At 40.5% G+C, this 26,400-nt stretch overlaps 1 protein-coding gene across 1 annotated transcript in view; it reads left to right on the top strand.

Moving 5' to 3' along the window:
* Nucleotides 1–26,400, top strand: part of LOC101940684 (cadherin-7) — a 100,110-nt gene that overhangs the window by 36,008 nt on the left and 37,702 nt on the right. Inside the window, exons 3-4 of the mRNA XM_005282707.4 lie at nucleotides 15,792–16,086; nucleotides 23,125–23,244. Of these exons, the coding sequence (XP_005282764.1) occupies nucleotides 15,792–16,086; nucleotides 23,125–23,244 (415 nt within the window). The remainder of the gene's footprint in view (nucleotides 1–15,791; nucleotides 16,087–23,124; nucleotides 23,245–26,400) is intronic.

The following is a 26,400-nucleotide window of genomic DNA, read 5'->3' as shown; positions in this document are numbered from 1 at the left end:
TGGAAGGTTTTCCAGTCTGAGAAAAAACTTACTGAAGCATCTCTGAGGGTGAGGTTATCTGTATTCAGTTTGATTAGGCATAGATTTGCGCATTTTATTTTATTTTGCTTGGTGACTTACTTTGTTCTGTCTGTTACTACTTTGAACCACTTAAATCCTACTGTCTGTATTTAATAAAATCACTTTTTATTTAGTAATTTACTCAGAGTATGTATTAATACCTGAAGGAACAAACAACTGTGCATATCTCTCTATCAGTGTTATAGAGGGCGAACAATTTATGAGTTTGCCCTGCATATAAGCTTTATGCAGGGTATAACGGATTTATCTGGGTTTAGACCCCATTGGGAGTTGGGCATCTGAGTGCTAAAGACAAGCACACTTCTGGGAGCTGTTTTCAGGTAAACTTGCAGCTTTAGGGCAAGTGATTCAGACCCTAGGTCTGTGTCTGGAGCCAGACGAGAGTGTCTGGCTCAGCAAGACAGGGTGCTGGAGTCCTGAGCTGGCAGGGAAAACAGGAGCAGAGGTAGTCTTTTGCACATCAGGTGGCAGCTCCCAGGGGGGTTTCTGTGATCCAACCCGTCACAGGTGTAATATTGGATTAAATTACTTCATTGTTGTTAGTGAGGTTAAAGTTTCAGCAATGTACTGGTTGACAAAAAAAGAAAAGAAAGAAAGAAAGAAAAATCTTGGGAAAGAAGAGAACATGGAAAATCAGTATAAATAAAAACTGAGTAAGATGAGAAAAGATGAAGTAAAATGGTACCATCTTGCCCATAACTTCTGAATGCATAAAGGGATATCTCATCTATCCTTCCATCCGGTGGTCTGCCCTACAGAAACTGCAACTTTAAACAAACACTAGTGGTGGTTGGTGGAGAACACTAAAAAAGTGTTATGATTGAACATCAACCAAGCCAGTAGCAGTGAAGAACCACTACCCACCCTAATTATATATATATATATATATATATATATATATATATATATATATATATATATATATATATTCACTGAAAGCAAGAATATTAAATTAAATGGGCAACAATGATTTGAAATGATGGGCTAAACAACGGCAGTGGATTTTGCTGTTATTTTTTTTAATGGACTTTACCCAGCACTGGCACTAAAATACAACACCAGCATCTAAGGGAGCATAATTAAATTGTGAGGTTCACTAATATAAGAAACTGAGCTATGCACTGGTTTCATGTGTTACCCTCTGATATATTAGGAATGGGGTGTCTATGGCATGGTATAGATTTTCATTGGTTCCCTTTTTTTTTTATTAAATAATTTACCCATGCTAAAACCCTTTACCCATGCTTGTCTGCTACTCTCTTTTTTAAAATTTCTTTGCCCACTTTCAACTCCTTGCTATTTTTCAGTGATGTGCCATAAGCATGGAATAGCCACCTATTGTATGTACATTAAGGCCCTGATCCAGGAAAGCACTTAATCTCATGCTTAATTTTAAATCTGTGAATAGTCCCATTTAATTTAGTGGGAATACTCATAGGAATAAAACTGAGCAAATGTCTTTAGTAATTCCTGGTTAAAGATCATTCTTTAAATGAATGAAGGAATGAACAACCCTCCTAAACCTAGTCTGTGGAACATTCTAAGTATAACCATATAACTTCCTTATACTATATAGCACTGCACTGATTGTAACTGACTATAGGCTTGTCAGGGCAGGGACTTGTTCATTGTTCAGCTCACATCACCCATACAGTTATATGGTGCTATATTTAATTATAGTAACTTGATTTTTAAGCAAAACAGCTAGAGTTGAGCAAGATGTCTTGATACATGTGTGTTATGAGTGGGGTTGAAAGTAAGAGGAGGGAGACAAGCGATGATAATGCTATTTTATTTTAATAGTTTCATAGATTTTATTTAACTAGTCTTTAACTGCTTTCAGGGAATTAAAGGTTAGAGTGGACTTGGACCCGGCTTATTGTATCTGTTCTGCATTATAAATCTTTCATCATTAAAATGATCAGATCACGCATAGTGCTGCAGTCCAGCACTTTATAGACTTCTGCAGAGACAATTAGTCACAGTAATTACTTTGACTGCTTTACATTTACACACTATACCATTTTCACCCATCCTATTAGGGTTTCAGCACTTCTCAGACCCACTGACGTGCACTGTAATATTACAAGAGAATTTTCAGTAACATTAAAATTTCAAAAGCAAAGGAAGTGTCCGTAAATGGATGCAACATTGAAACAAAACAAAACAAAACAAAAAAACCCATGTACCCTCCAGGAATCTATTTCTCTGTATTTATGGATTAATGTTCTTCGAAAGCAGGTTCCTATGAGAAAATCATTATCAACCAAATAGTGCTGCAAGCTATTTTAGATAGTTCAAACGGAAAAAGAATAATCTCTTTAAACTGTAGATCAGTAATTTGACAAAAAAAGACCATATAGAGTATATAATACGGTTTATACTCTATAAATGGAGATTTGCTATAAGTACGTATTTGGCCATACATAAGACTTTATGTTTTATGCCAAATGATTTTTCCTTTCTAAATTAGATATTATGGACATGGACAAACAGGTACAGTGTATGCTTATCTATCCACTCTTCAGTTACTTACATAAAAATGCTGTATATTGTGAGTGATGCTACAATTGTATCTACTTCTGAGGTCTGTCTTTCTTTCCTTTTTTTGTGTGGTCTAAATGCTCCCAAAATGTTGATGGAAAAAATATACTTTTTTATGTACCCCAGACTCCTGGGTATTTGATTCAGGTTTCAAATATCATGCCTAACTATCAGAATAAATATTGTGGCAGAATTAGCTTTCCTATAGGTAGGTGTGCTTTAAAAAAAAAAAATTCCTTGTATGTATTCCCAAAAGCAGTGGGCGGGGAGGGAGGGGGGAAGGAGGGAGGAAAAAGTATTAATTTTGCAAAATTTCAGTTGCATGTACTATGTAGATTTCCCCCCCACACACTCCAAAGTACAGAACAGAATCTTGTAATGTCAAAAACAAATCTGAGTACTACACATTAAATAATTAATAGAAGGAAGAAAAAAAAACACTTTTCCTCTAATATTCTGCAAACTCCATAAAAAATAGATGACCTACATAATGCAATAAAATCATGCAGTTTCTGGAAGAAAGTTTGCTCATGCAAATTTAGTCTCTATTTACATTATGCTAGCTAGTGCTTCTGGATGGTTTCCAACTGTGGGAGTAGAGGTGGGAAATGGGATTTGTTTGACATGTTTGGGGGAGATAATTGGGGCAAATAGTTTAACCCTATCAAATGCATTTGATACCTCTAGCTGCACACGAACATTGTAATCCTGCAAGCTGCTCTATGTGAGCTGACCCATTGAAGTCAGTGGACCTCTGTGCAAACACAGCGCTCCTTCTACATGGAACACCTTGCAGCATTGGGGTCTATGGTATTCATGTATTACACTGCATTCATAATGCCTATTCACTTTTATAGGAGTTATACATGTGGAATACAGGGAGCGTAGAGCCTTACACAATTTGATTAGAAAACTGAAGCAGAGAGTAGCTGGCTTTTGTTTTACAGCTTCAATGCTTCCTGGCAACAAAATAAATCAAGTCACTGGACTAGTAAATACATTGGCATAGTAAATAATATCAGGAAGCATGATGCATTGTGAATAGACATGAAGCATGTGATAAAACCTGTAGCATTTTGGACGAGAGGTGTGACTCTATCTTGACATCAAAAGTAAATTAAAAGGTTCAAATTTGCCTTCTCCAGCTCTTGAGAATAATTATTCAGTTCAATTATTTAAGTAGAATTGTGCTTCAAACATATTCTCACACTATTTGTTTTCGTAAGCACTTGTATGAGCAAAGTTGGATCACTGAGATTTGTTTGATCACAGAATTAAATCGGTTTTGGGTAGAAACAGAAGTAATTTATATTGGTTAGGTCAGAAAGAAGAAACAATACCATATAACTTATCTGGCAAATTACACAGTTTGAATATTGAAATAGTAATACTGAGTACTTGAAGTAGGGTTACCATTTTTAACAAATAAAAAAAGAGGACCCTCCACGGGGCCCTGGCCCCGCCCATTTCCCACCCCCAGCCCCGCCTCAATTCCACCCCTTCGCCGCCCTGACTCCGCCCCTCCTCCCTCCCACTCCCAGCCACGCGAAAAGGGCTGCCCGAGCGTTACCGGCTTCACGGTTTGCCGGGCAGCCCCCAGACCCTGTGCCCCCGGCCGGCGCTTCCCCAGCGCAGCTGGAGCCCGGGAGGGGAAGCACCCAGCCGGGGGCGCAGGGTCTGGAGGCGGCCTGGCAAACGGAGAAGCCGATAGCGCTTGGGTTTCGGGCAGCCCCCATGCCTCCGGACCCTGCAGCCCCGTCCGGGCACTTCCCCTCCCGGGCTCCGGCGGCGCAGGGTCCGGAGGCATGGGGGCTGCCCAAAGCCCGTAGCGCTCGGCTCTTAAACAGAGCCGAAGAGACAGGGGAGGAGCAGAGCCGCCGCGGCCGGAGGCTCTGCTCCTCCTCTGACTCTTCGGCTCTGTTTAAGAGCCGAGCTGCCTGAGCGCTACCGGCTTCGGGCAGCCCCCATGCCTCCGGACCCTGCCCCGCCGGAGCCCGGGAGGGGAAGTGCCCGGCCGGCGGCTGGGGTCTGGAGGCAAGGGGGCTGCCTGAAGCCCATAGCGCTCGGGCAGCTCGGCTCTTAAACAGAGCCGAAGAGTCAGGGGAGGAGCAGAGCAGCCGCGGGAGGGGAAGTGCCCAGCTGGCATTTTCCCGGACATGTTCGGCTTTTTGGCAATTCCCCCCGGACGGAGGTTTGATTGCCGAAAAGCCAGACATGTCCGGGAAAAACCAGACGTATGGTAACCCTACTTGAAGGAATATTCACAGTAAACACAGACCTCTCAGTGCATGTTTCATCCAGTGCACTGTTGAATGTACATTATTTTCCCTGTTCTAAGTTACAGCCTGATTGACTTCAGTGGAGTTGCATGTGTATAAGTGAGGGCAAAATTGGGTTCTATGTATGTAACCACACAGTTACCCCTCCTTACTTGCCCACTTCCTTTATGTAAGTGTGATGTTGCCTGTGGGCTGTTGGTGGTGCTACAGTACAGAATTGTTGCTTTTTCAAATTAAATATTTTGCAATTAGTATGTGAAGATGCACATTATACAAATGGCTTTTACCACTCAGAGCTGCCAAACTGTCATTTAAGAGCGCGGATAACAAATGACCATTTTGAGGAGTGACATACCATGATGATGGCCCATTAAAACTCCTCAAGAATACTCATGGACTGCATATGCCACTCAGCCATCTACAACAGCAGCTGCCTCTGTGCTCTTCCTCTAACTGTGCTAATCTTAATGGGCTTGCTGCACATTTCCTTGCAGCCACAGGGCATCCCTGCTCTTATTAAAACTGGGGCAGAGGAAGGCAGAGGTTTAGGATTGCAGCATCTGGACATGTAGAGAATTGAGAGGACCCAACAAGGAGATTTATATCTCTGTATGACATTATATATTATGTATATATTTAGTTGAGTGACATTGCTTGAGAGGAAAAAAGTTGTGCACATGTTATAGAACATGTGTGTGACTTGGCTGCTCTTATCACATCCAATTTTCTGTATGTTCTTATTAATTATTCAACCTCCAGTCCTTAGATGACAGTACCTCATATTCCTAGGAGGACCCTGACATCTGAACTTGGTGTTTCATTCAGGAACCTTGAGGGCTTACTTAGATTATAACTGAAATTTTTTGAGGAGTAAGTTTAAGAATATTGTCATGGATTATGATTGAATAATAGTTTTATCAAGCATTACAGATGTGTTTGCATCAACATTTCTTTATTTTAGTGTTGGTTCAATGAATGTTCAGTTGGATCCCAGGGTGTTTAAAAATCTGATATGGGCTACACAGTGTGATATTAGCACTATATAGTCAGTGGCATAGCCAGGATCTAAGAGCAGGGGGAGCAAACATAAAAAAGGCGCCCCGCCCCTTGGCTCCTACTCTGGTCACGCCCCCCATGTCTCCTCCTCCATGGGCTCCGCCCCCCCATTGGCTGCCGGCCGCCATGATGCGCCCCACCCCTTGCTCCTCCGGCCACGGCTGCTGGCCGCGCTGTGGAAGGGGGTGTGTGTCTGTGCCTCCTTTGCGGGGCTCTCCCGGCCCTGGGTGGGTTCTCGCTGCCCCCTGCTCCTGCGGCATCCCCGGCCCCACCCTTCTCCGGGACAAGCCCGTGCCGGGAGGGAGGCGGGATTTTAGGGCAGGGGAGCAGCTGAGCGCTGCATCTCTGATTGCAGAGCCGGGGGGGGCAGCCAGCGGCTGCAGAGGGTTGCGGCGGGGGCGGGGGCCTCCTGCTTCTCGCGAGCCCTGCGAGCTGCCCAAGTCCTGATCGAGGCCCCTGGGCCTGGGACAGGCGCTGCCATTTCCCTTGCCTCCGTGTCTCAGTGCGACGCGGGCAGGCGTGTCCAGGGCTGGGGCAGGAGCGGAGCTCGCTGCAGCAGGCTCGGGCCACGGGGGACCTGCCCGCGCCGGGGCTGAGCTTGTGTCTCACTCGAACACCAGGGGGCTAGAGCAGCAGGCGAAGGAAAGGAAAGAAGAGTTATTCCGATGGGATAATGGGCCTGTGCAAGGAAGCTCACAGCTACTCTGCCAGTGCTGCACCCCTTGTCGCTCTGCCTCCTCCGGCTGCACTCGCCACCCCGGCCCATTGGCTGCGCGCCGCCCCGCTGCGCCCCCCCCTCGCTCCTCCGGTCATGCCGCCCCCTCCCCACGGCTCCTCCTACCGTGCTGCCCCCCCTTGCCCACAGGAGTTCAGCGCCGGCTGGCAGGCGCGCCGCTTTTTGAAAACGTGCTGAGGGAAAGCGGCTGCTTCCCCTGCACCCCACTAGCTACGCTACTTTATATAGTACCAGTTTGGAAGGGTAGACAGGTTCTGTGCTTCATAAAAGCTCTTTGGCTACTTTAAAGATATAAAGGTTAAAATAAAAAGTGAGTCTTTTAAAATGAAATTTATAATGCTTGTGGAAGTTGGAGGCTTGGCAGTGTGGAAGGGTGAAGTCCTCCTTATTCACAGGACAGGTACTGCATATGGCTTTTGCAGTGAATGCATCACCAAACTGCCCCATCAAATGTCTCAACCCTTGACTTGTAGGAGTGAGAGGCAGTTGAGTCCTCTTGTCAATTCAAAACTTGGCCTCAAGAGCTAGCAACTATATTTCCTGTGAGGAAATGAATAAAATTCTTATTTTTTGATATCTGTGACCCAGTGCCTACTCTCAGCTCCGGACCCTTTGTGTTGCTCTAGCACCAAAAAGGGCCAGAAATCTTCCCTAACAGGATCAGTGAAGAGTAAGCTGGCATATGTGTCACAGTGGGTCACAGCTGAAAATATCAGATTCAGGACAAACTGCTGAGAAATAGGGCAGAATCACTCCCAAACTGGTGGTTATTCTATCATAGGATATAACAAGCCAGTAACAAAAGTAAATTTTGTCTCACCACACCGGTTAACAATAAATCTAAAATGCAGTCTCCTTAGGCATTCCAGTCCTTGCTTTACCACCCGGACACTGGACTCTATGATGAGTGGTTACTGAAAACCAATTTAGTCACATATAGGGTCCTCTAATCCCAAGAGATCAGCCACATAGCCAGGTCAATATTTAACTCAGATTTTATCCAATAATCTACACTGTTGCCAATCCTTTATTATATAATATCTGAAGGCTTATTTATAGAAAATAAAGAAAAGACAGAAAAGAAAGAGGAGAGATTTAAAATGGTTAAGGAAGTCTTATACATACAATCATTGCAAAGTTCTTGGATCAGGTTTGTAGCAGTGACGTTACAGACTGCTTACTTGTAAAGTGTGTGGTAACTTCCAAAAGATTAGAAGGTCCTCTGACCACAGTAAATATGGTCCTTTTAGTGTAAATCCATAGTCCAGAGATCAGAGCAGGAAAGAGGCAAAGTGGAGATGCTTCCAGGGTCCTTCTTTTATACTTTCTCCCATGTGGAGGGACTGCTTAGTTTATGGAAAATTACAGGCACAAGATGGAGTTCAGGGTCGCATGAGCAAGTCACATAACTTTGCATGCTTTGATGACTCATCGACACAGGCATTACCCATATTTTGACTAAAGCATCCACAGGAAGGACCACCAGGTGGGGAGAAGCTTTTTCTGTGGCCCATTGTGAGATTTAAGTGTTATTTAATGGGCCATCAACTTGAATAGTTCATTCACAATGTGCTGGCCAGATTGGATATAAATTACCTTGTGGGTGTTATGTCAGGAGCAAACACATTTGATATATAAATCTGTATAGCAAATATTCATAACTTCAGACACTAAAATGCTACATGCATATAAACAGGATAATCACACTCAGCAAATCATATCTTTTCCATTGACACATTACATGACATACTTTGTACAAGATTTGTTGCAATTGTCTAACAGTGGCAATATTAATGATTCAAATGGTCATATTTCAATCATACAGCATCACAATAGGGAAGCTGGTTGGCTAGAGTTGACATAGCCAGCCCTATGCGATCTCTCTGACTGCCCATTGTATCAGAAGGGCTGCAGGAGCAGGAGATGGTGAGGCAATCATCAGCCAGTACAGAGGCCCTTAAGGAGGGCTCTCAAAACTGGCATAATTTAGAGCAGCCGTGGGCTGCTCTAAATTACTCTGGGGATTGCAGTGACCCATGGAAGCCCGGAAGCTTAGTGAAGCACAAAAGTTTCTTAAGGCCGTATTTCCTTCCATTTTATCACTCAACTATGCTGTTCAGAGCTCTGGAACAGCTGAGGATCTGAGCCTGTGACTCTAAATTTTGAAAAATACTCTAATTCTTTTCACTGCTCTGTGCATGTGTGGTCACTTGCATTTTTCCTTCCTCCACCCCCCGCTTAGCACCTGATTCTGCTGATTCTCCATCTTTTTTAATGTACTACAGTCTTCACTGTGCCTCCTAATATATAATGTAACTGTTAATACAAATTTTCCCTGGAGAACAAAGTTTCTCTGTAAACACAGGGTAGTTACAGCAAACATTTACAGTTACTTGATGCTTGTCCAGCAGCAAAAAATGCTGTAAACATTCATAGGATATCCATTGCCCAAGTTGGAATATTAAAAATGCTGGTGAGCTGCTACCATTCTATCCCAGAGATTCTTTCTCCACCCCTAGACTGCAAAATCAGCCCCATTCACTACTTTATTTTGTCCTTTCTTTCTTTTTTTACCATCTCCATAGTTCTTTATTTTTCCCTTCCATTCCTTTTCATTTTCTATCTCTCCTGTTATCTTTTCCCTCCATATCCTTCTACCCCAGTGCCTTCCCTCCTCCTCTGTTGTCACTCTGACCTCCATGTCTGGTGTGCCCACCCCTTCCATGTCTGACATCTGCTTTCCTCTCATTTTCTATGGTCTATGGCCATATCTGCGGGAGAATACATGCGGTGCGGGCCAGGCCACCACTTCCCGCAGCTCCCATTGACCATGAATGGCGAACCGTGGCCATTGGGAGCTGCGAGCGGTCGTACCTGTGGACGCTCAAGTAAACAAAGCTTACCCTGAACAAGCCGTGAACCAAGCTTGGGAACCCCGGGTCTATGGTGTCATGTCTACTCTGTTCTCTTCTCCCTGATGGCTTTTTTCTTCACATCTTGCTGCTCCCCTTCCTGACCCATATGGATCTGTACTCTCCATTATCTCTGGACCTCTGACCATGTCTCTGCTTTGCAAAGCCAATACTAATCTCTTCTGCCATCTACACTCCAGTAGGCATCTGCGCCTCATTGTATCTTCAGGCCAGTGCCCAGCAGATACTGTGCTCTGGGTTGGACCAGATTCTTAGTAGTCCTTGATGTTTCTGCCTGTGTTACACAGAGTGAATGTGTGTTTACTGTGGTGCTACTTCCTCTACTGCACTATGGTCATTTCTGCTCAAGATCCCAAAGCAACAGAGCCAAACACACGTGGCTAGTATGTCAGAAGGGTGAATAGTGCCATTGTGGCATAATTATCTACATTGGTTCCATTCAAGCATTGATGGCATTGCTGATGCTGAAGGCTTGGACACCATGACAAAAGCCAAGCCTTTAGAACGCATATTATTTAAAATAGTTTGTTTTCCCCCTTAACATTCACTGATTAAGATTATAGTTATTTTTGGACATACATTTATATTTGGTGCTTTTCTCTTTACTTTATCCCTTCCCTATATTGATTCTTATACAAAAAGCAGAACATAGAATAGTGTTTTCCCCCTGTGATCCTAGCATTGTACAGCAATGTAACATAAAATAACAAAACAAAACAAAACAAAAGGAAACATTTGCCCTCCAGGAGTTGTTCCTCAGTGTTCTTTGGAAGCAGGTTTCTAAAAGAAAATCATTATCAGCTGAGAAGTACTATGGCTAGCTCCGGGGTGTGAGGTGAATGATGCGAATTACAAGCCTTTGCTGATGTCAGTTATGTGTATTACAATTATCTATTTCTATTTCACATGATTTTGTGATGAGGCAAATTGGCAATTCATGATATATGGTTAGATTTTCAAAAGTGCTCAATACTCAAGAACCCATTTTGAGAACAGTAAGGTCAATAAGTGAGTGTGAGCCAGGGAGAGCAAGCACCCTGATTTTAACAGGAATATGACAAGTCTCCAAATCAAATTTAACTTTGACACTAGCCCTACATAGACTAATTTCATTCCAGATTTAAACTTCTACTCAGGTTGAAATTATTCCAGTTCACTGAGTCATGATCCCCAAACACCCTTCCATATAACAAATATTATATAGGTATATATTTTATGGAAATATGTAACACATTTTAAATTAAATCACAATTCAAAATGCCAATACAAACAACAATATAAAAGTATATGGCAAAATTGCATAGTTACCATCAAATAAAATAGTAAATCCAATAATATTAAGTATTTAAGTAACAGCATTGTCGTTCATGACCATTGAAATGAATAAGATGGGAAAGAAAGGAGGGAAATACAGTCTTTGCTAAGATAATTTTGTTTGAGATTCCCCCTACTTTCATTCCATCTTTGGACAATTTAATATTTGAAAAGTTCCTTTAGTTTCATCTGGGCATGTGGCTGCAAATTCCCTCCCAGCCCACTTCTCAGTCTTGCCAATGGGATGGCAGCAGGTAGTTGTGAAGTAGTTCACTTCACAATCCATCTCCAGTCTTTTTGGTGAGATGAGTTGGTGGGAGGGGAGAAAATGGGGAGAAGGGTGCTGCCAAGGACCTAGCTCATCGAAACTGTTGGCTGGACGTAAGACCTGAAGAGTCCACAATTGTAGAGCCAAAACAGAGAGTTCTGCCATTTTGTCTTTCTTTATTGCTTCCCCCAACCCTCATCCTCCTATCTCCCCATCATCCCTGCTCAGTTTTAGTGTTAAGACAAGAGAGCAGGTACATTTGTGTCATCTCCACTATGGATGAGGAATCAGTTCTCCTTTGTCCCCCATCCCTTTCTCATACTTTTCATAGTGGGATAGAAAAGGGGTGAAGTGTGGTGACTCCTCCTCAAGAGACTCTCAGTTATACTGAGAATAAGTATCTATATTTGATTCAAAAGCCCAATATTTTTGAATCTCTGAATACTGCAGTGTCTCATACTCTTTTTCTCTCCCTCTTTTTCACCACAGCCTTTGTGATCCTGTTGGTGGTGGAAAGCCTGCAGCTCCTCATGTTCTTTCTGTCTCTGTCTTTTCTACCCTGCCCCAGGCTTTGCATCTCTCTGGACCTTGCAATGAAACAGGAGCCATTAACAATCCTGTCACCATGAGGAACAGCTTCAGATATAGATTTAAAATGTATTTAATGTTAGAAAGAGGAAGACAGGAATATTAGCATTCCACCTATTTTGAGGGAGTCTGAAACCAGGGAAATAGCAGTCCATGCCTCCAGAAGTCAGGGAGAGCCTTGCTGGTTAGACAAATTGACTCTAGTGCACAGGTATCTATAGTTATTGATGGAAATAGATGTTTAGCTCTATAGGAGATACTACAACAGCACACAATAATGCTAAGTAATGCAAAATGATGTTATCATTGGCCCTGTGAATCGCAACCTACAAGATGGCTGAAAGCATAGAGCATTTTGTGTCAGTGAATCTAAAAGAAATGGACTAGTCATTTGTTAGACCCTCAATGGCAGAGTAATTGTTGTCCTAATTAAATAAATACAAACACAGCAGGTCTGACTATACCCTAAGGTTTAGCCCTTCAGGTTCAGCAGGTCCCATGGGTGTACTGAGGGCAAAAATTGGTTTATTTTTTGATTAGAGAAGTAGTGTCTTTGCTGGTCAAAATCTAAAGAGCTTACTGTATCTCTCTCTCACACATATGCACAAGAATATTTTAAAGTGATTTTTTTTAGGGCTTGATCCTGTGAAGCGCTAAGTGTTGATTTCATTGGGAGTTAAGGGCTCTCAGCAACTTGCAGTGTCAAGCACACAGTGAAAATAATTGTCATTAGTGATACATAAACCTCAAAAAATGTGTATATGTAGTTCAGAAAACTACCAAACCTCTGGAGATCTCCTCATTCCCAACAGGCTAACATGACCCTGCCTTTCTAGAGTTGTTAGTTCTCCCTAAATCGTCCTGATTATGGAAACATCCTCCCACTGTTAAGGATGCATTCTGCGTTTTCTCTTTTAGAGCTGGTGCCTTCACTTTTAGTTCTCGTGAGCTCTTGTGCCCAGTGCATGCCAGGGAAGATTAAACCACAGAACCTACAAAGCCTAATAGTAGATGTGCTTGGGGCTCAGCTGAGAGGCATCTGGGACCATTCAACAGATCTTGGAAGATAGAGATAAGGTGGTCTTGCATGGAGGCACTAGGAATTGGGGGGAACATATAGTACCTTCATTAAATGAAGAGATCTGAAATCCTTGAAAAAAAAGTTTGGGTTCAGAGAAAGTAATGAAGACCAGTCCCCCCTAATTATGGTCTCTTGTAAAGAAATCTGTGGCTGGTGGGGATAAGAGATCTCTCTGAGGTGAAGATCACTGGATTTCCTACAAACCGTGCCTGAAAGGCAATGAGTTAGGGGAACTCCAGAGTGGGAGTGGGCAAAACTTCTAAACCCTTTGGATCCTTGGGATCACCCTCTCTACAGAGACATGAGTCATTTATGTTGCTCTACTGGATAACCTCTCCCTTGAAATCATAACATATTTGCACTACTACTTGCTGGGCCCCCTTTTAGATTTCTGTGCTAGGTCCTTCTTGGATTTCTATGTGGGAAATCACAAGTGCAGCGGGGAGCCTGTTGGGGGCAGTGCCACAGAGCAATAGTACTCTACTTTACACACAATCTGAGTTGCAGAAACTCTCTGGAGCTCTTCCACACAGAGTTCCAGAGCAGGGTTTTCCTGGAAAACAGCTGGCAAAGAGTGCTGCAGAGATGGCACCATCTCTTTCTGCATATTAATCCCCCAGGATCATCCCAGGTCAGTTACAAGGCCAAATATCAATATTTAGCCCTTCCAAGGGTCTCAAAGTACTCTGCAGACATTTATTCATCTTTACAAATCTTTAGACTCTGACCTGGGTAAATATCATTATTCCACTTTCAGATGGGGAAACTGAATAACTGAGAGTGAGACTAGTCCACAGACACATTAATGGTCAGTGGCAGAGGTGGAAGTAGAGCCCAGAACTCCTGGGTCTAAGTGCTCAGTCTACAAGTTGAGTTACTTCCTCCATCTTAACAGTAGACTTACACTAAAGAGACCCAAAGCAAGGCTGATGTGTACATTCTCCAGCTATCTGGATCCTTTCAGTGCAGTTGAATTTTTTACATTGTTCCTTGCACAGAACTTTCATTTTTCTCATCCTGGTACTAAAATACTCAAAACAGTGTTTAAACAAACTTTTTAGGGTGTTCTTATAGAATGAGAGCACCACACTGCCTTCTGTGGTGATATAGGGTTTTCCCTAGGGTTAAGTAAGTAGGGAGTGCTTCTGCAGCTAGTTGAGCCTGGGACACTGTTTTTTAAAGATTTAGTAGAACAAAATATTCTGTAATTTTAATAAAACAAAATGTGCAGTGAGTGTAGCTCACCCACAGCCTGAATTTTGTAGTATCAAAGAACATTGCTGGTCACTCTTTCAGTCCACAGAGTATCAGTTGTCCACTAAAAGTTCAGACTGCAATCCATCTATTAAGATTGGTAGAAGGAGCATACTGCAACTGCATAAATAGTAGCTATCCAGAGGATATAAGCTAGGTAATGTATAAGTAATGTGTAGCTCTTTATCCATTTGAAAAATTCAAAATTGGTCTCTGATTTTCCACTGCTGAAATGACACAGGCCTTTTGCAATTGTATTAAGTTCTGACTCAGACAGCAATTTTCTGCCCATGAATTCTGGCAGTGATTACAATTCTAGTGATACTCCCAGCTGAGAAAAAAAAATAGTGATGGAAAGAATGATAACGATGACGGCAAAGTACAAACAGGCTCAACCTGCGTTTGATATAGGGTGAAAGATGTTCCAAAGAGGATAAGAGAAGCAAACAGTTTGAACATCTTTGTCATTGTCCTCAAGTAATATAATCTTTTAACAAAACAGCAGGTGCTAAAGTGCACATGATTAGTCGTTTCACTTGTTCCCTACTGAAGCGTTTTTTGTTTGTTTGGGGCTTTATTGTGAGTGTGTGGGGGGGTGGAGTTGGAGTTGGGGATGTGCATGTGAGGGTTCTGTTACCTTTATTCTGTCCCATAATAACTACGCTCTGACATTCATTCTGTGAAGTGGTAGACATTATATAAAGGTGTTAGGCCATCTCTTGGTTCTTTTCATGTTCTAGCCACATACCTATGTCAAGCAGGGTTGGTTCCCACCATGAAATGCAGCTGTAGCATACAGTGCTCTTACTACCTATATTGGTGCAGATTGGTTATACTCTTCCTGTATTTTAGGACAGGCTTTAGATGATGTATAATGAATAAACTGATATCATTCCTGGAGCATAGAAAGGTGTGACTATTTTCCAGGTTTTTACTGATCTACACTTTTGCCATTTGTATTACAAAACTGTATTTTGATCATGTTTTGGATGAAATTTTGTGAACTTCTTCTTGATCTCAATGAAATGATAATTTTTAACACTAGTGCAACTCTTTGCAGTCTGGTAAGGGTTGTCCACATTTTACATATGAGGAAACTGAGGCACGGAATTAAGTGACTGGTTCAAGAATATACAATATGTTAGTAGCAGAGCAAGACTCCTTGATTCTCTAATCTATTCTGATTCTCCCAGACTATGTTGTACAATGAACACTGGGAAAACTATCTTGTAGCTGATCTAAGGTACCCAAAAGCAAAGAAACAATTATTGAGATTTAGTTGTTAGTAACTTTGCTCCAAAATCACAAACATCCTGTAGGACAGGCGTTGATAGCTGCTAAACGGTTACACCTATTTAAGAACAGACAGCATTTTAGAACTGAAATACAGCATGAGGCTACTATTGTTTTGAAATGACATAAAATGCTTTTGAAAGTGAGATTGCATACGGAAAGGAAAGAAATGTTCTTGCTCACAAGAGCAAGCTGACAGATTCTAATAGTCTTTCACATGCCGCACACAATAAACAGTCAGCTTATCTTTCCAAGAACAATAGAATTTCATGTACTGCTGCATGACATAAGAATTAGTTTTACATATCTCCATATCACTGACTCTCTTGTAAATTAATCTCATCTCTCATCAATTTTTCACCAGCTTCACTCTGATGTTGATAAAGGAGATGGCTCCATCAAATACATCTTGTCAGGCGAAGGGGCAAGTTCCATTTTCATTATTGATGAGAACACTGGGGATATTCATGCTACAAAGAGGCTGGATCGGGAAGAGCAGGCCTACTACACGCTCCGAGCACAAGCACTAGATAGGCTGACTAATAAACCTGTGGAACCAGAGTCGGAGTTCGTCATTAAGATTCAGGACATCAATGACAATGAACCAAAATTTCTGGATGGCCCTTACACTGCTGGGGTTCCTGAGATGTCTCCCGTGGGTAAGTAGAGAATACATTGTTCATATCTTGGGAAATCTGTTCTTATTATCTTTTTTAAAATGTCATTATTTTTTTACGGTATTATACCAAGCTATTTAATTATCTATGAGCCACCTGCAACAGTTGGATGTTTGCAGGCTTGATGGGAAAATAAGGCTTTACAAAATATTTATTCTTTCAAAAATGTAGAAAAACTTAAATTAGCTATATAGGGATTTAGATAGGCATTTTATGGTGTACTTCTCATTTCAGTGCCCAGAACCTTTGTTTTATAATTCTCATTAAGAACAGAAAGTTTCACACCTACGCTCTGGCACAGAGAGGTGATAATACCTCCTTTTGTATACATCAACTCCATTATGAACAAATTCCTTTAAAAGCCATTTAGTACACAAAGTGTTTAGTGTGTGTTGCTTATATTGGTGTGTTAGAACTGTACCTCATTTGTAATAGCCAAATTATGCTCTGTGGGAAAACATGCATGGACCCAAGAGCAGAACTTGGCCCAACTTAAAAGAGTTTTGAAGTTTATTGGAATCAGAGAGTGAAGCCTTGTAAGTAGTTCAAGTATTCTACTGGAATATAGCAACGTGAATGAGGCACATCTAAACCCTATCTACATTCAGATCCATTATTTAGTCATTTTAAAGGACCAGCTCCTCAACAGGTGTAAATTGTCAATGTTCTATTGGCTTCAGTGGAGCTATGCTGATTTACACCAGCTGGCAATCTAGTCCAGAAACTGGCTCACTTACAGTGAGTTTTGTTCCAAGCTAAGGGCTTGTCTACGCATAAACTGGAATTGAAATAAAAAACCCCAAAATATGTTGTAATTCAAAGCTTTTGTTACTTCAGTTACTTTGCAGCTGTATGTGTGGACACTCTTCTTTCAGATTAAGACTGCCCTATGTCAATTTAATTTAAATTGATTTTTTACTGATTTAAGTTGTATCAAAATGGGACATTCAATCTGAATGAACAGTGTCCACACACCCTAACGGTGTGAATTACAATCATTTTAGTTTTTTACAGTTTCGCTTTTGTATGTTGGCAAGCCCTATGTTACTGTTCCAGAATGAAAGGAGGAGAGAGAACAAAAAAAAAAATCTTGTTTAGGACTCTACTGAAATCATTAGTCACCATTACAAATAAAGGAGGCTCACTTGAAATCCAAAATATTAGCAGAGAGAACATAAGTAGAACGTTGCTTTTGTCATTTGATTTTACTTAGCAGAAGTCATAGATATGATCCCTCAGTTGATATTTTGCATTTGTCCATGATCATTTCATTCTAGGTCAGAGTCAGAAGAGGCAGAAGTAACATTTGAAGGAAAGAGGGAGATCAATATTCTTGTAAAATATTAGGGGGAAGGTGAAGAGGAGAGATACTTCTAAAAACTGTTTCCTGCTGCACTCTGGAAAGAGAAGATAATTCAGATAATTCAAGAGACTTTTAAGAACAAATAATCCAAAAGTTTAAGAGCAATATATTCATTACCAAGAAAAAACAAAATACCGATGTTTCAGACTAAGTGACCTCTCCCAGGGTTAAGCTAGTTTTACTGCAGCATCACTGTTTTCAGTCATCTTTGTACTAAATATATATCATTCTTAAAGTGTTGGCTCAAGTAAATTTATTCATAGTGCAACAGGAAGTAAGGATTTAAAGCATCTAACTTCTTCATCTTGCACACTGAAGAACAGTATCTCCATCTTTCCTCCTGGTGTAACTTCTGCCTTTTCCCACATTGATTTATATTGTTAAGGCTGGGTCTACACTACCCGCCTGAATCGGCGGGTAGAAATCGATCTCTCGGGGATCGAATTATCGCTTCTCGTTGACAATTGATCCCCGAATCGATGCTCTTACTCCACCAGCGGAGGTGGGAGTAAGCGCCGTTGACGGGAAGCCGCAGAGGTCGATTTTGCCACCGTCCTTACAGCGGGGTAAGTCGGCTGCGATACGTCGAATTCAGCTACGCTATTCACGTAGCTGAATTTGCGTATCTTAAATCGACCCCCCACCCCCGTAGTGAAGACCGGTAGTGACCATGGTAAGTGCCACACTAAAAGTGAGGGCTTTCCCCCCCCCAAAATATAGTAGGAAACATTTTTTTGTTGTGCGTTTGAAACTGGATTGTGCACCTGACTCTTTTGCCATTTGATAGCAACCCACACTAGTGTCATTATATATGGTAGAGAACACACACACTATTGTTTAATGTGAGCTACTTTCACATATTCCTTTGCTGCTTCACCAACATAAATGACTGGGTGAAATTCTCCCCTGAGCAGAGGATCAGCACAAAGTATATATACCATTTCACTCCTACTTAACTACTCAAAATGGAATTTAAGTGGGACTTGAGTGGCGTGGAAGCCTTGTGCTGACCTCTACGTGGGTCTGAATTGCACCTCATTTGAGATTTCTAGAATAATACATTTTAAACATCTTCGGAGTTTGCATTGTAGTAATACTGAATACTGCATTAATATTGGATTAAGGGTTTAGTAGCATGAAGCCCTTGTGTGGCATTTATCTTACATAGTCACATTGATTCATAGTTTATTCATATTACATAATTTCTAATTAAACATCTGCAGCATTCGTGAAATATTAAGGGGGAACAAAGTATCTCTCTCCTATTTTGTCTAAAATTATATCCATGACAAGGATTCCTTAATTGAATATGAAACAGAATGAAAAAAGATCACAGGTTTATAAACCAAAATGAACTATGAAAGCATGAGAACTATAACCCCACACTTCCAAATAGCATTATTATGTAAGCATGATGATTCTACATTACATTTTGCAAATATTTTAGAACATTATCTGAGGACTATTGAAGCCAATCAGAGTCTTTCCTTCAGTGGGCTTTGGATTGGACCTTTTATGAAAATATTGGGCAGGGGAATATCTTCATAGAATCATAGAACTGGAAGGGACCTCAAGAGGTCATCTAGTCCAGTCCCTTGCACTCAAGGCAGGATTAAGTGTTATCTAGACCATCCCTGACAGATGTTTGTCCACCTGCTCTTAAAAATCACCAATGATGGAGATTCCACAACCTCCCTAGGCAATTTATTCTACTGCTTAACCACTCTGACAGTTAGGAAGTTTTTCCTAATGCCCAACCTAAATCACTAAATATTGATGGCTTGCAAATTTTTCATTGGAATTAAAAAAGCTCCAAAAGTATGGCCTATAGGAATGTCAGAGACAATAAAACATGTTAAATTATGGATAGAGTTATGAGTGACAATGTATTTTGCTTATTTTAAAAATGTAACAGAATGTTATATTTCAAACAAAAAAATAAACCCCTTTGCGAATGGATCTAATGATGTAGGCTGGAATTTCAAAAGGGCTTAGTATGCAAAAGCTCCCACATTAGCATCTAAAAAAGTGGATTTGCAGAACACTTGAAAATCTGGCCCTATGTGCTTCAAAAGTAAGGAGACTGAAAATTAAGATTTTTACGCCTACCTTAATTCTGTCTCTTTGCTCTGCCAATTTTTCACTTACAAGAAATCCTCCCCATTACCACATAAAATAAACATGTCTGTCTTGTTACATATATGATGGGCTTTCATCGTATGATGATTTATTAAATTTATTTATTTTTAATCTGTTATTTTGCCACTGGTCAACTCTGCAGGGACTTACAATTTTTTTTTTTAAACCAGACCTTTATCAAGCATAGCCAGTCACTAAAAATAGGTTTTCCTTAATGGGCCATGTCAGCCCTAAAAACAATCTTCTCCCCAATATTCCTTGCACAACCTCATTTAAAAACCCTGCCTCCCATACCACCGCTTTTTCTCAAGGTACACCTACAAACCCCCAAATAAGCTCCTCTGCAACAACCAGTTAACCTCAAGCAACCTTTTACCAACATGAATAGCCTAGGAGAATAGGAGACCTTTAGCAGCATTTCCTGAATCTGGGAATCCACCAAATCAAAGTGGGAATGAGTTGTAAAGCCAAGAGTCCCTCACTCCAAATGTCCTGCTGCTATCCCCCAAAAGTTTAAATAAGAGAGTAGTTAGGTCACATGCTTCAGATTATTATAACTCTCTCTCTCTATATATAGTAATATTTGCTCCCTGCATGAAACACCATTTAATAAGCACACTGCTCCATTCTGCACTAGCTGTATTTTCTGGAAGAGTTTAAGGTGTAGCCTAATTACAGAGGTCCTACAGAGTGACTAAGGCATGGATAATTGTGGCTAGATCCACATCTAAAAGAAAAGGAAGAAACCTCCTTGGCAAGTACAGAGGATAAAATAATTTACAGTCTTATTTTTGGCCTATACAGGTATAGGCAAACCACAAGACATTGTGAGGATGTGTATTTTGCTGTGTGTTCCACAGCCCACCTATGTAGGTGGATATGGTGCAGATTAATCTTTTGCTTGTATCTGGAATTTGGGGTCTCTGACCAATCTTGGGATGGTGAATGAGATTCATTGGGGTTCCCAGTTCATTATTGGTGACAGATGGGAATAAGGTGTGGTGTAGTTTGTATGTGGAGTATCAATTGCAAGATGTAGCATACCTACCTCATACCTGGAGGCCAGAAAGGGTTTGGGTCTGTGGTCTATAAGTAGTAGGTGGGTTCACACTTTATAAGCCAATATGTAGAACTGATCATGGGATAGTGAGGTTATATAGCATATATTTGAATATTATATGAGGAAAAGTGGTAGGAAGTAACAGGTAGCTTTAAAGTTGGTGTAGGAATCTTAACTTCCAATTTCCTTACTTAAAAGTGTTGGTTTTGAATTGTAACTACTATAGAAATATCTGTTTTTTTTTCTAAGTAATATAGATTATTGTCCTTAAATCTTTCTTAACAAACTTTTGGCAATGAATTTTTTCTTTTCTTTTCTTTTCTTTTCTTTTCTTTTCTTTTCTTTTCTTTTCTTTAAGTAAAGTAAAACTTCCAAGTACTTCCATTTCTTTCCACTTCTATTTTAAATTATTTTAATAAAGAACTTTTGGAAAAGAATGAAATAAAAATCTTGTTAACTTATATAAGGATAAAACAGCGGGGGAGGGAGGGGGGAATGTATGTTCTACTCCTTGAGAGACGCAAAAGCAAGACTACCAGGGCTTTTTGTCACTATCTGCATTTTCTGAGTGTTACAAGTACTTACTTTCCAAACCTTGTCTTGTACTTCCCTTAGAACACATCTTCCTCCCAGGGGTAATTTTCTATACAAAACCTTCACATAGAAAACTTCCTATCTGAGGTGATTTTATGCTGAAAATTTGCTACACAAAGGCTTCTACATGCTAAATACCATATACATAAATAAGTAGGTTGCACACATTTCTTTTGTAAAAAGTCCTTTATAGAATATCTGCTCAGAAACACACATATAGATTTGTGTGAAGGTTACTATATGAAGGTTTTCTACCTAGAAAGTTTTCTGCAGGAGATATTTGTATGAAGGGACTTATCTTCACTCCAGAGGAGAGCCAGGTGCACCAAAGAATGGTTTAATAATTTAATAAGTCCCTGATTTATTCCTCTCATGAAGTTTAGAAGCTCAATTGGCTTCATCAATGGAGTTTGAAAGTACACAAGTACAGTTAAATTTGAAGAATTTACAAGCTCCCTATGTTGTGGCTGCAGAGTTTGTCATTTCCTTGTAGGCATTTGTTTGTAGACCTTGAAAAAACCATGAGCAGTGAACAAAGACCTTACTGTCTGAAGATGTTTTAAGCATCACTTGCAATATTTGCAGACCTTGTAAGCTCCATTGGCAATGCTTAGCGACCTTGTAAATTCCAACATAGTAAGCCTGGCATTCACAAGGAGTACAGAATATCAAATAATGGTTATAATATTCATACACTCCCATGTTAAGGATTCTGGCAGGGTTAAACTAGGCCTCTGTATTAGCTTTCATTGTAGCTCAAGCTGTAAAACCAGTTTAAAGTACTGAATCAAAGGTCTTAAGTACCTACCAGATCCCTAGGTTGCTGAGAGGAAGGTGACAAAAATCCACCATTCCCTGTCTAATCTGGCAGTGAGAGAAAAATTCTTTCCCAGCTCCCAAAAGCTGACTAGCCTGATGCATGCCCCAAGACCCAGAAACCCAGTCGTTCTCTGATCCCAAACAGGGGCAGGGTGGGAGTTGTTCATCCCAGATGCAGAATGACACCTCAGGCAAAGAAAAGGGCTTATTGACCTTCCCATCAAGTGCATGGGAGCCAATGGGCTTTTGCTGAACCCTTCCAGCCAGACAGCCTCCTCTCCCCAAGCCAATGAGGAGGCTGAGGGCCCACAAGGAGGAGAGGAAAATGAGGAGAGGCTGTCCTTAAAGGGGCCAAAGGTTTTCTTTCCCCAGTTGGCCCTAGATAGGGAAGGGTGGTGGGGGTGGGGCATGTATAGAGTTGTTGCCATAGCTAATAATGAGTTGGGATCTCAGCCCATTTTTGGGTGGACAAGTGTTTACATAGCAAATTACCATCACAGGGGTCCCTAATGCATTCCATTATTGGTGATCTGATCACTGAGGTCAAACATTAAGTGGTCATAGGGAATGAATGTCCCTCATACTTAAATCTGGTCCCTCCAGGTCAGGACTGAGCTACATTGATGGGGCAATGTGGGGTAGTTCTCACTGCCTATCTTGTGGACTACTAAAGCACTTACGTCACAAAAACAGCGAAGCCAGCTCTTTCATCAGAACGAAAAATAACCATAAAGGCAAAATATTACAATATTCAATATTATGTACTTATTATACATTTCATGAGGAGGTTTTAAAGGGCAGCAGTTAATCTGTACTGCCATTACAAACTTGTATCATAGTAGCCTGTAGTAGTCATTTAGAAAGGTGAGCTAACATTCTGAGTGGGATCAGTGTGGAAATGTAGGGTGGGCTTGTCACCTGTTATGTTAGGTGGAAGCAGAGGGATGGAAAAAGTATAACATTGTTTGTAAGTCTAGTTTGTTGCAATAATGTAATTCAGAACTGTGGGACATTTAACTAAAGTAGTGTCTTAAACCTTTTGTAGGAACTTCTGTGGTTCAGGTAACAGCTACTGATGCAGATGACCCTACTTACGGCAACAGTGCCAGAGTGGTGTACAGTATTCTGCAAGGACAACCTTACTTTTCTGTGGAGCCAAAGACAGGTAACTTTTTCAGGTTCCCCCACAGATAAGTCCACAATAATGCTGAGATATAGTTTATACTACATTTGTTTGAAACTCAGACGGGATACCTGCTAGTGCAGTGTGTTGTTAGAAAATGAAATGTGGTTTTAGCTCTCTTATTTCCATATGTCAAGAACATGTCCAGTTTGCAAATTAACAGCACACATTTGAAATATATAACCACTTGAAAATATTTGTATCTGTCTTGTCCCTCGCTGTGATCTCACCAGCTTCCTTATCCATTGCCCCTACACACACCAGCCCTCTTCAGGCTTCCTGAGATTCCTCTTCTGTATGACCATCTTTCTCAGCTTCCCTTTGCTGCCAAACACTTCACTGTGGGGCTCAACCAGTCTTCATATCTGTATGGGGCCTGGCCTAGATTGTTCCTTTGAAATGTTGAACATTTTTGGATTGTCTCTAGATGTTCTCAGATGAGCATAATTCTCTGGGCATGCCTGTTTAAGAAGTCCCAACGGCATGCAAGTAGCCAGCTCAGGACCAATACAAAGCCATAAACCAGCTAGGGTCCAGGATTAAACCTGGGAGTTTAGGCTGGTGTGTGGGTAGGGTTGTGGATTTGCAAGAAAAATGGTTAAAAAATTCAGACATTTCTTGATGAAATGATCAAAATTTCAACATCTCCACCTGAAGCCTGTTCCCACTTTCCACCATCTCAGTACACATCCGTAGCAACACAATGAGATTGAGCATCACAGAAAGTAATTTTTGGCACAAATTTCCAAGGTGTTCTTCACACACCACAAATCGGTGCCATTTATTTTACTTAAAAGTAGACTATAATAAACTCTATGGTTTACAATGTGGGCCTGCAAACATTTTGTGCAGAAGGATCCATTATTCTATTCCATTCTGCTTTGATCCACATATTGTATTCATCATTGTGATATCGGTAAACATTTGCCACCAGTTGCTGCATAGCTGCTGCAGTTATTGTTATCATTATTATTTTCATTTAAGCATTCATGATATTCTGTACAAGACATACAGATTAAGACTTGCCTCCCTACCTGATTTTATTTTGTACTCCTCTCGCTTCTGTGTTTTTATTCCCTTCTCCCGTTTTGTAAATGTTGTCTCCTTTGGGATGTCTTCTGACTCCGGATTTCCTTCTCAGTGAGTGAAAATGAAAATTCTGTGAGAAATGTCAAACAATTCTTTTTAATTTTTATTAAAAAATTTCCATAGAAAATGTTTATCTTTTTTTTTCTTTGACCAGGGCTAAAAACAAGGCATTGTGCTTTTGAAACCAATAATCACCTGTCACTTTTCTTCCAGCCACTACCAAAAAGAAATATTTCTAAAAACAATTTTCTGAATGTTTTCATAGGAATTTATGAACTTTTATAGCCAAACCATCATGCACATGTCCTTACAGTCTTCCTGAAGTTTATGAACATTATCCGTTCTATTGCATCAGTTCTTATGAAGACAAAATTAGTAACTTTTGCCCTTTTTCTTTAAGTATGTATCTGGTCCCTACTAATGTAGCATCTGAGTACTCAACAGACATTAGTGAATTTACCCTTACAATGTCCCTGTGAAATAAGGAATTCTTACTATCCCTGTTTTACAGTTAACACAAACTGAGGCACAAAAAAATAAAACGATTTACCCAAGGCAACTTAAGAAGTCGGTGGCAGTGCTGGGAATGTAACTCTACTGAGTCCCAGTGCAGAGCATAAACCATCCTCTCTCCATGCTTTAGCAATGCCTGAATTTATGGAAATGAGCTATATTTTGGTTTAACTACATTCACATTAGGGGTTTTGTGCCTGTTTCTAAGTTGATATACTGGTATCTAAAATTTGTGTAGACCAGCCTCTTAGATAGTGGCATGGTAACTTCTGCTCAATCAAAATCTTTGAAGAATGAGACTGAAATGTTTTGTTATGTTTTTATTAGTTGTGACGCCACAGTCCTCTATGTACATGACAATTATCTTCCAGAAAGGATGGCTAATGTTGGAAGAGTTATGACAGTAGCTATAAATGACAAAAAGCAAGCAAATCAGAACATTTAGAAACAATTAAAAACAAATATATTGTGAAATTAAGTATTAATTTTTTTCCACAAATTTGTTGTACCATGAAATCTATTTGTAAAGCAAATATTTTTGCACAGAAAAGTTTAATGCGGAGCCCTGCATTCCAAAGAAGAGAAGATAAATAAAACTGTAACTAAACATTTGACAAATCTCCGATGAAGAGATATGGGCCCCAGTGTGCCTCTCCTTTATTTCAGTTGTTTGTTTCCTTTGTTGGTGACACTAAGCATTGGTAGAATAGATGCCTGCCTCTCTGGAAATCAGAGTTAGCAGCTGTACAATGTACCAAACATGAAATATTCATAAAGTCATCATGGTTTGAGAAAGAATATTTATTTATCTGATACGTATGGACAGAGCAGAATGGGTAAAGCACTGGATTTTTTGCTTTTTTTAATTTTAAACCATAATTACAAATTGTATGTAAATGACTAAGTGGATATAGCAATAATATTATTTCATATATTAGAGTATTTCAGTTAATACATCAAAGCTACCTCATTACATGGAGTGCTTTAGAAGTAGCTACTGTTTAAATAAATAGTAGCCAATACAAAATAGCTTCATTTGAAGGCATTAGTAGGATATGAGATTAATAATACTAAGACTCCATTTGGTCAATGACAATTTCAAGACATTTGTTAAATTGCTCGCCCAGCTTGGAATCTTGAAAAACAATAACAAATGCGTCTTTCTCCATATCACCAAAATAGTGGGGAAATAAAGGTGTATGAGAGACTGGATGGCTGAGGACCCAAAAAATGTACAAGTGCCAGCAACTACATGAAGTACACTAGGGACTTTGATATTGCTATTGATTTTTCATAGAAGTACAGTGATGGGTGGCAGTATAAAACCATAAAGCAGAGAGAGCCATTAGCCCATGGTACCGTTGGTTGAAAATTGTTACCTTCTGACAACAGTGAATGGTGGACACTTTGAAATGAATGTGTGGGTTCAGTTCAGTTTCCAGTGAAAAAGTGCCATGACAAAATTGATACTAATTACCTTGGCACTCTCAGCAGAGATGCAAAGGATTGAATGGATATGGAAACTGACCTAGAGGT

This window comes from Chrysemys picta, chromosome 2 (genome assembly GCF_011386835.1).
Source record: "Chrysemys picta bellii isolate R12L10 chromosome 2, ASM1138683v2, whole genome shotgun sequence".
Lineage (NCBI taxonomy): Eukaryota > Metazoa > Chordata > Testudines > Emydidae > Chrysemys > Chrysemys picta.
This window is presented reverse-complemented; position numbering and strand designations above follow the sequence as displayed.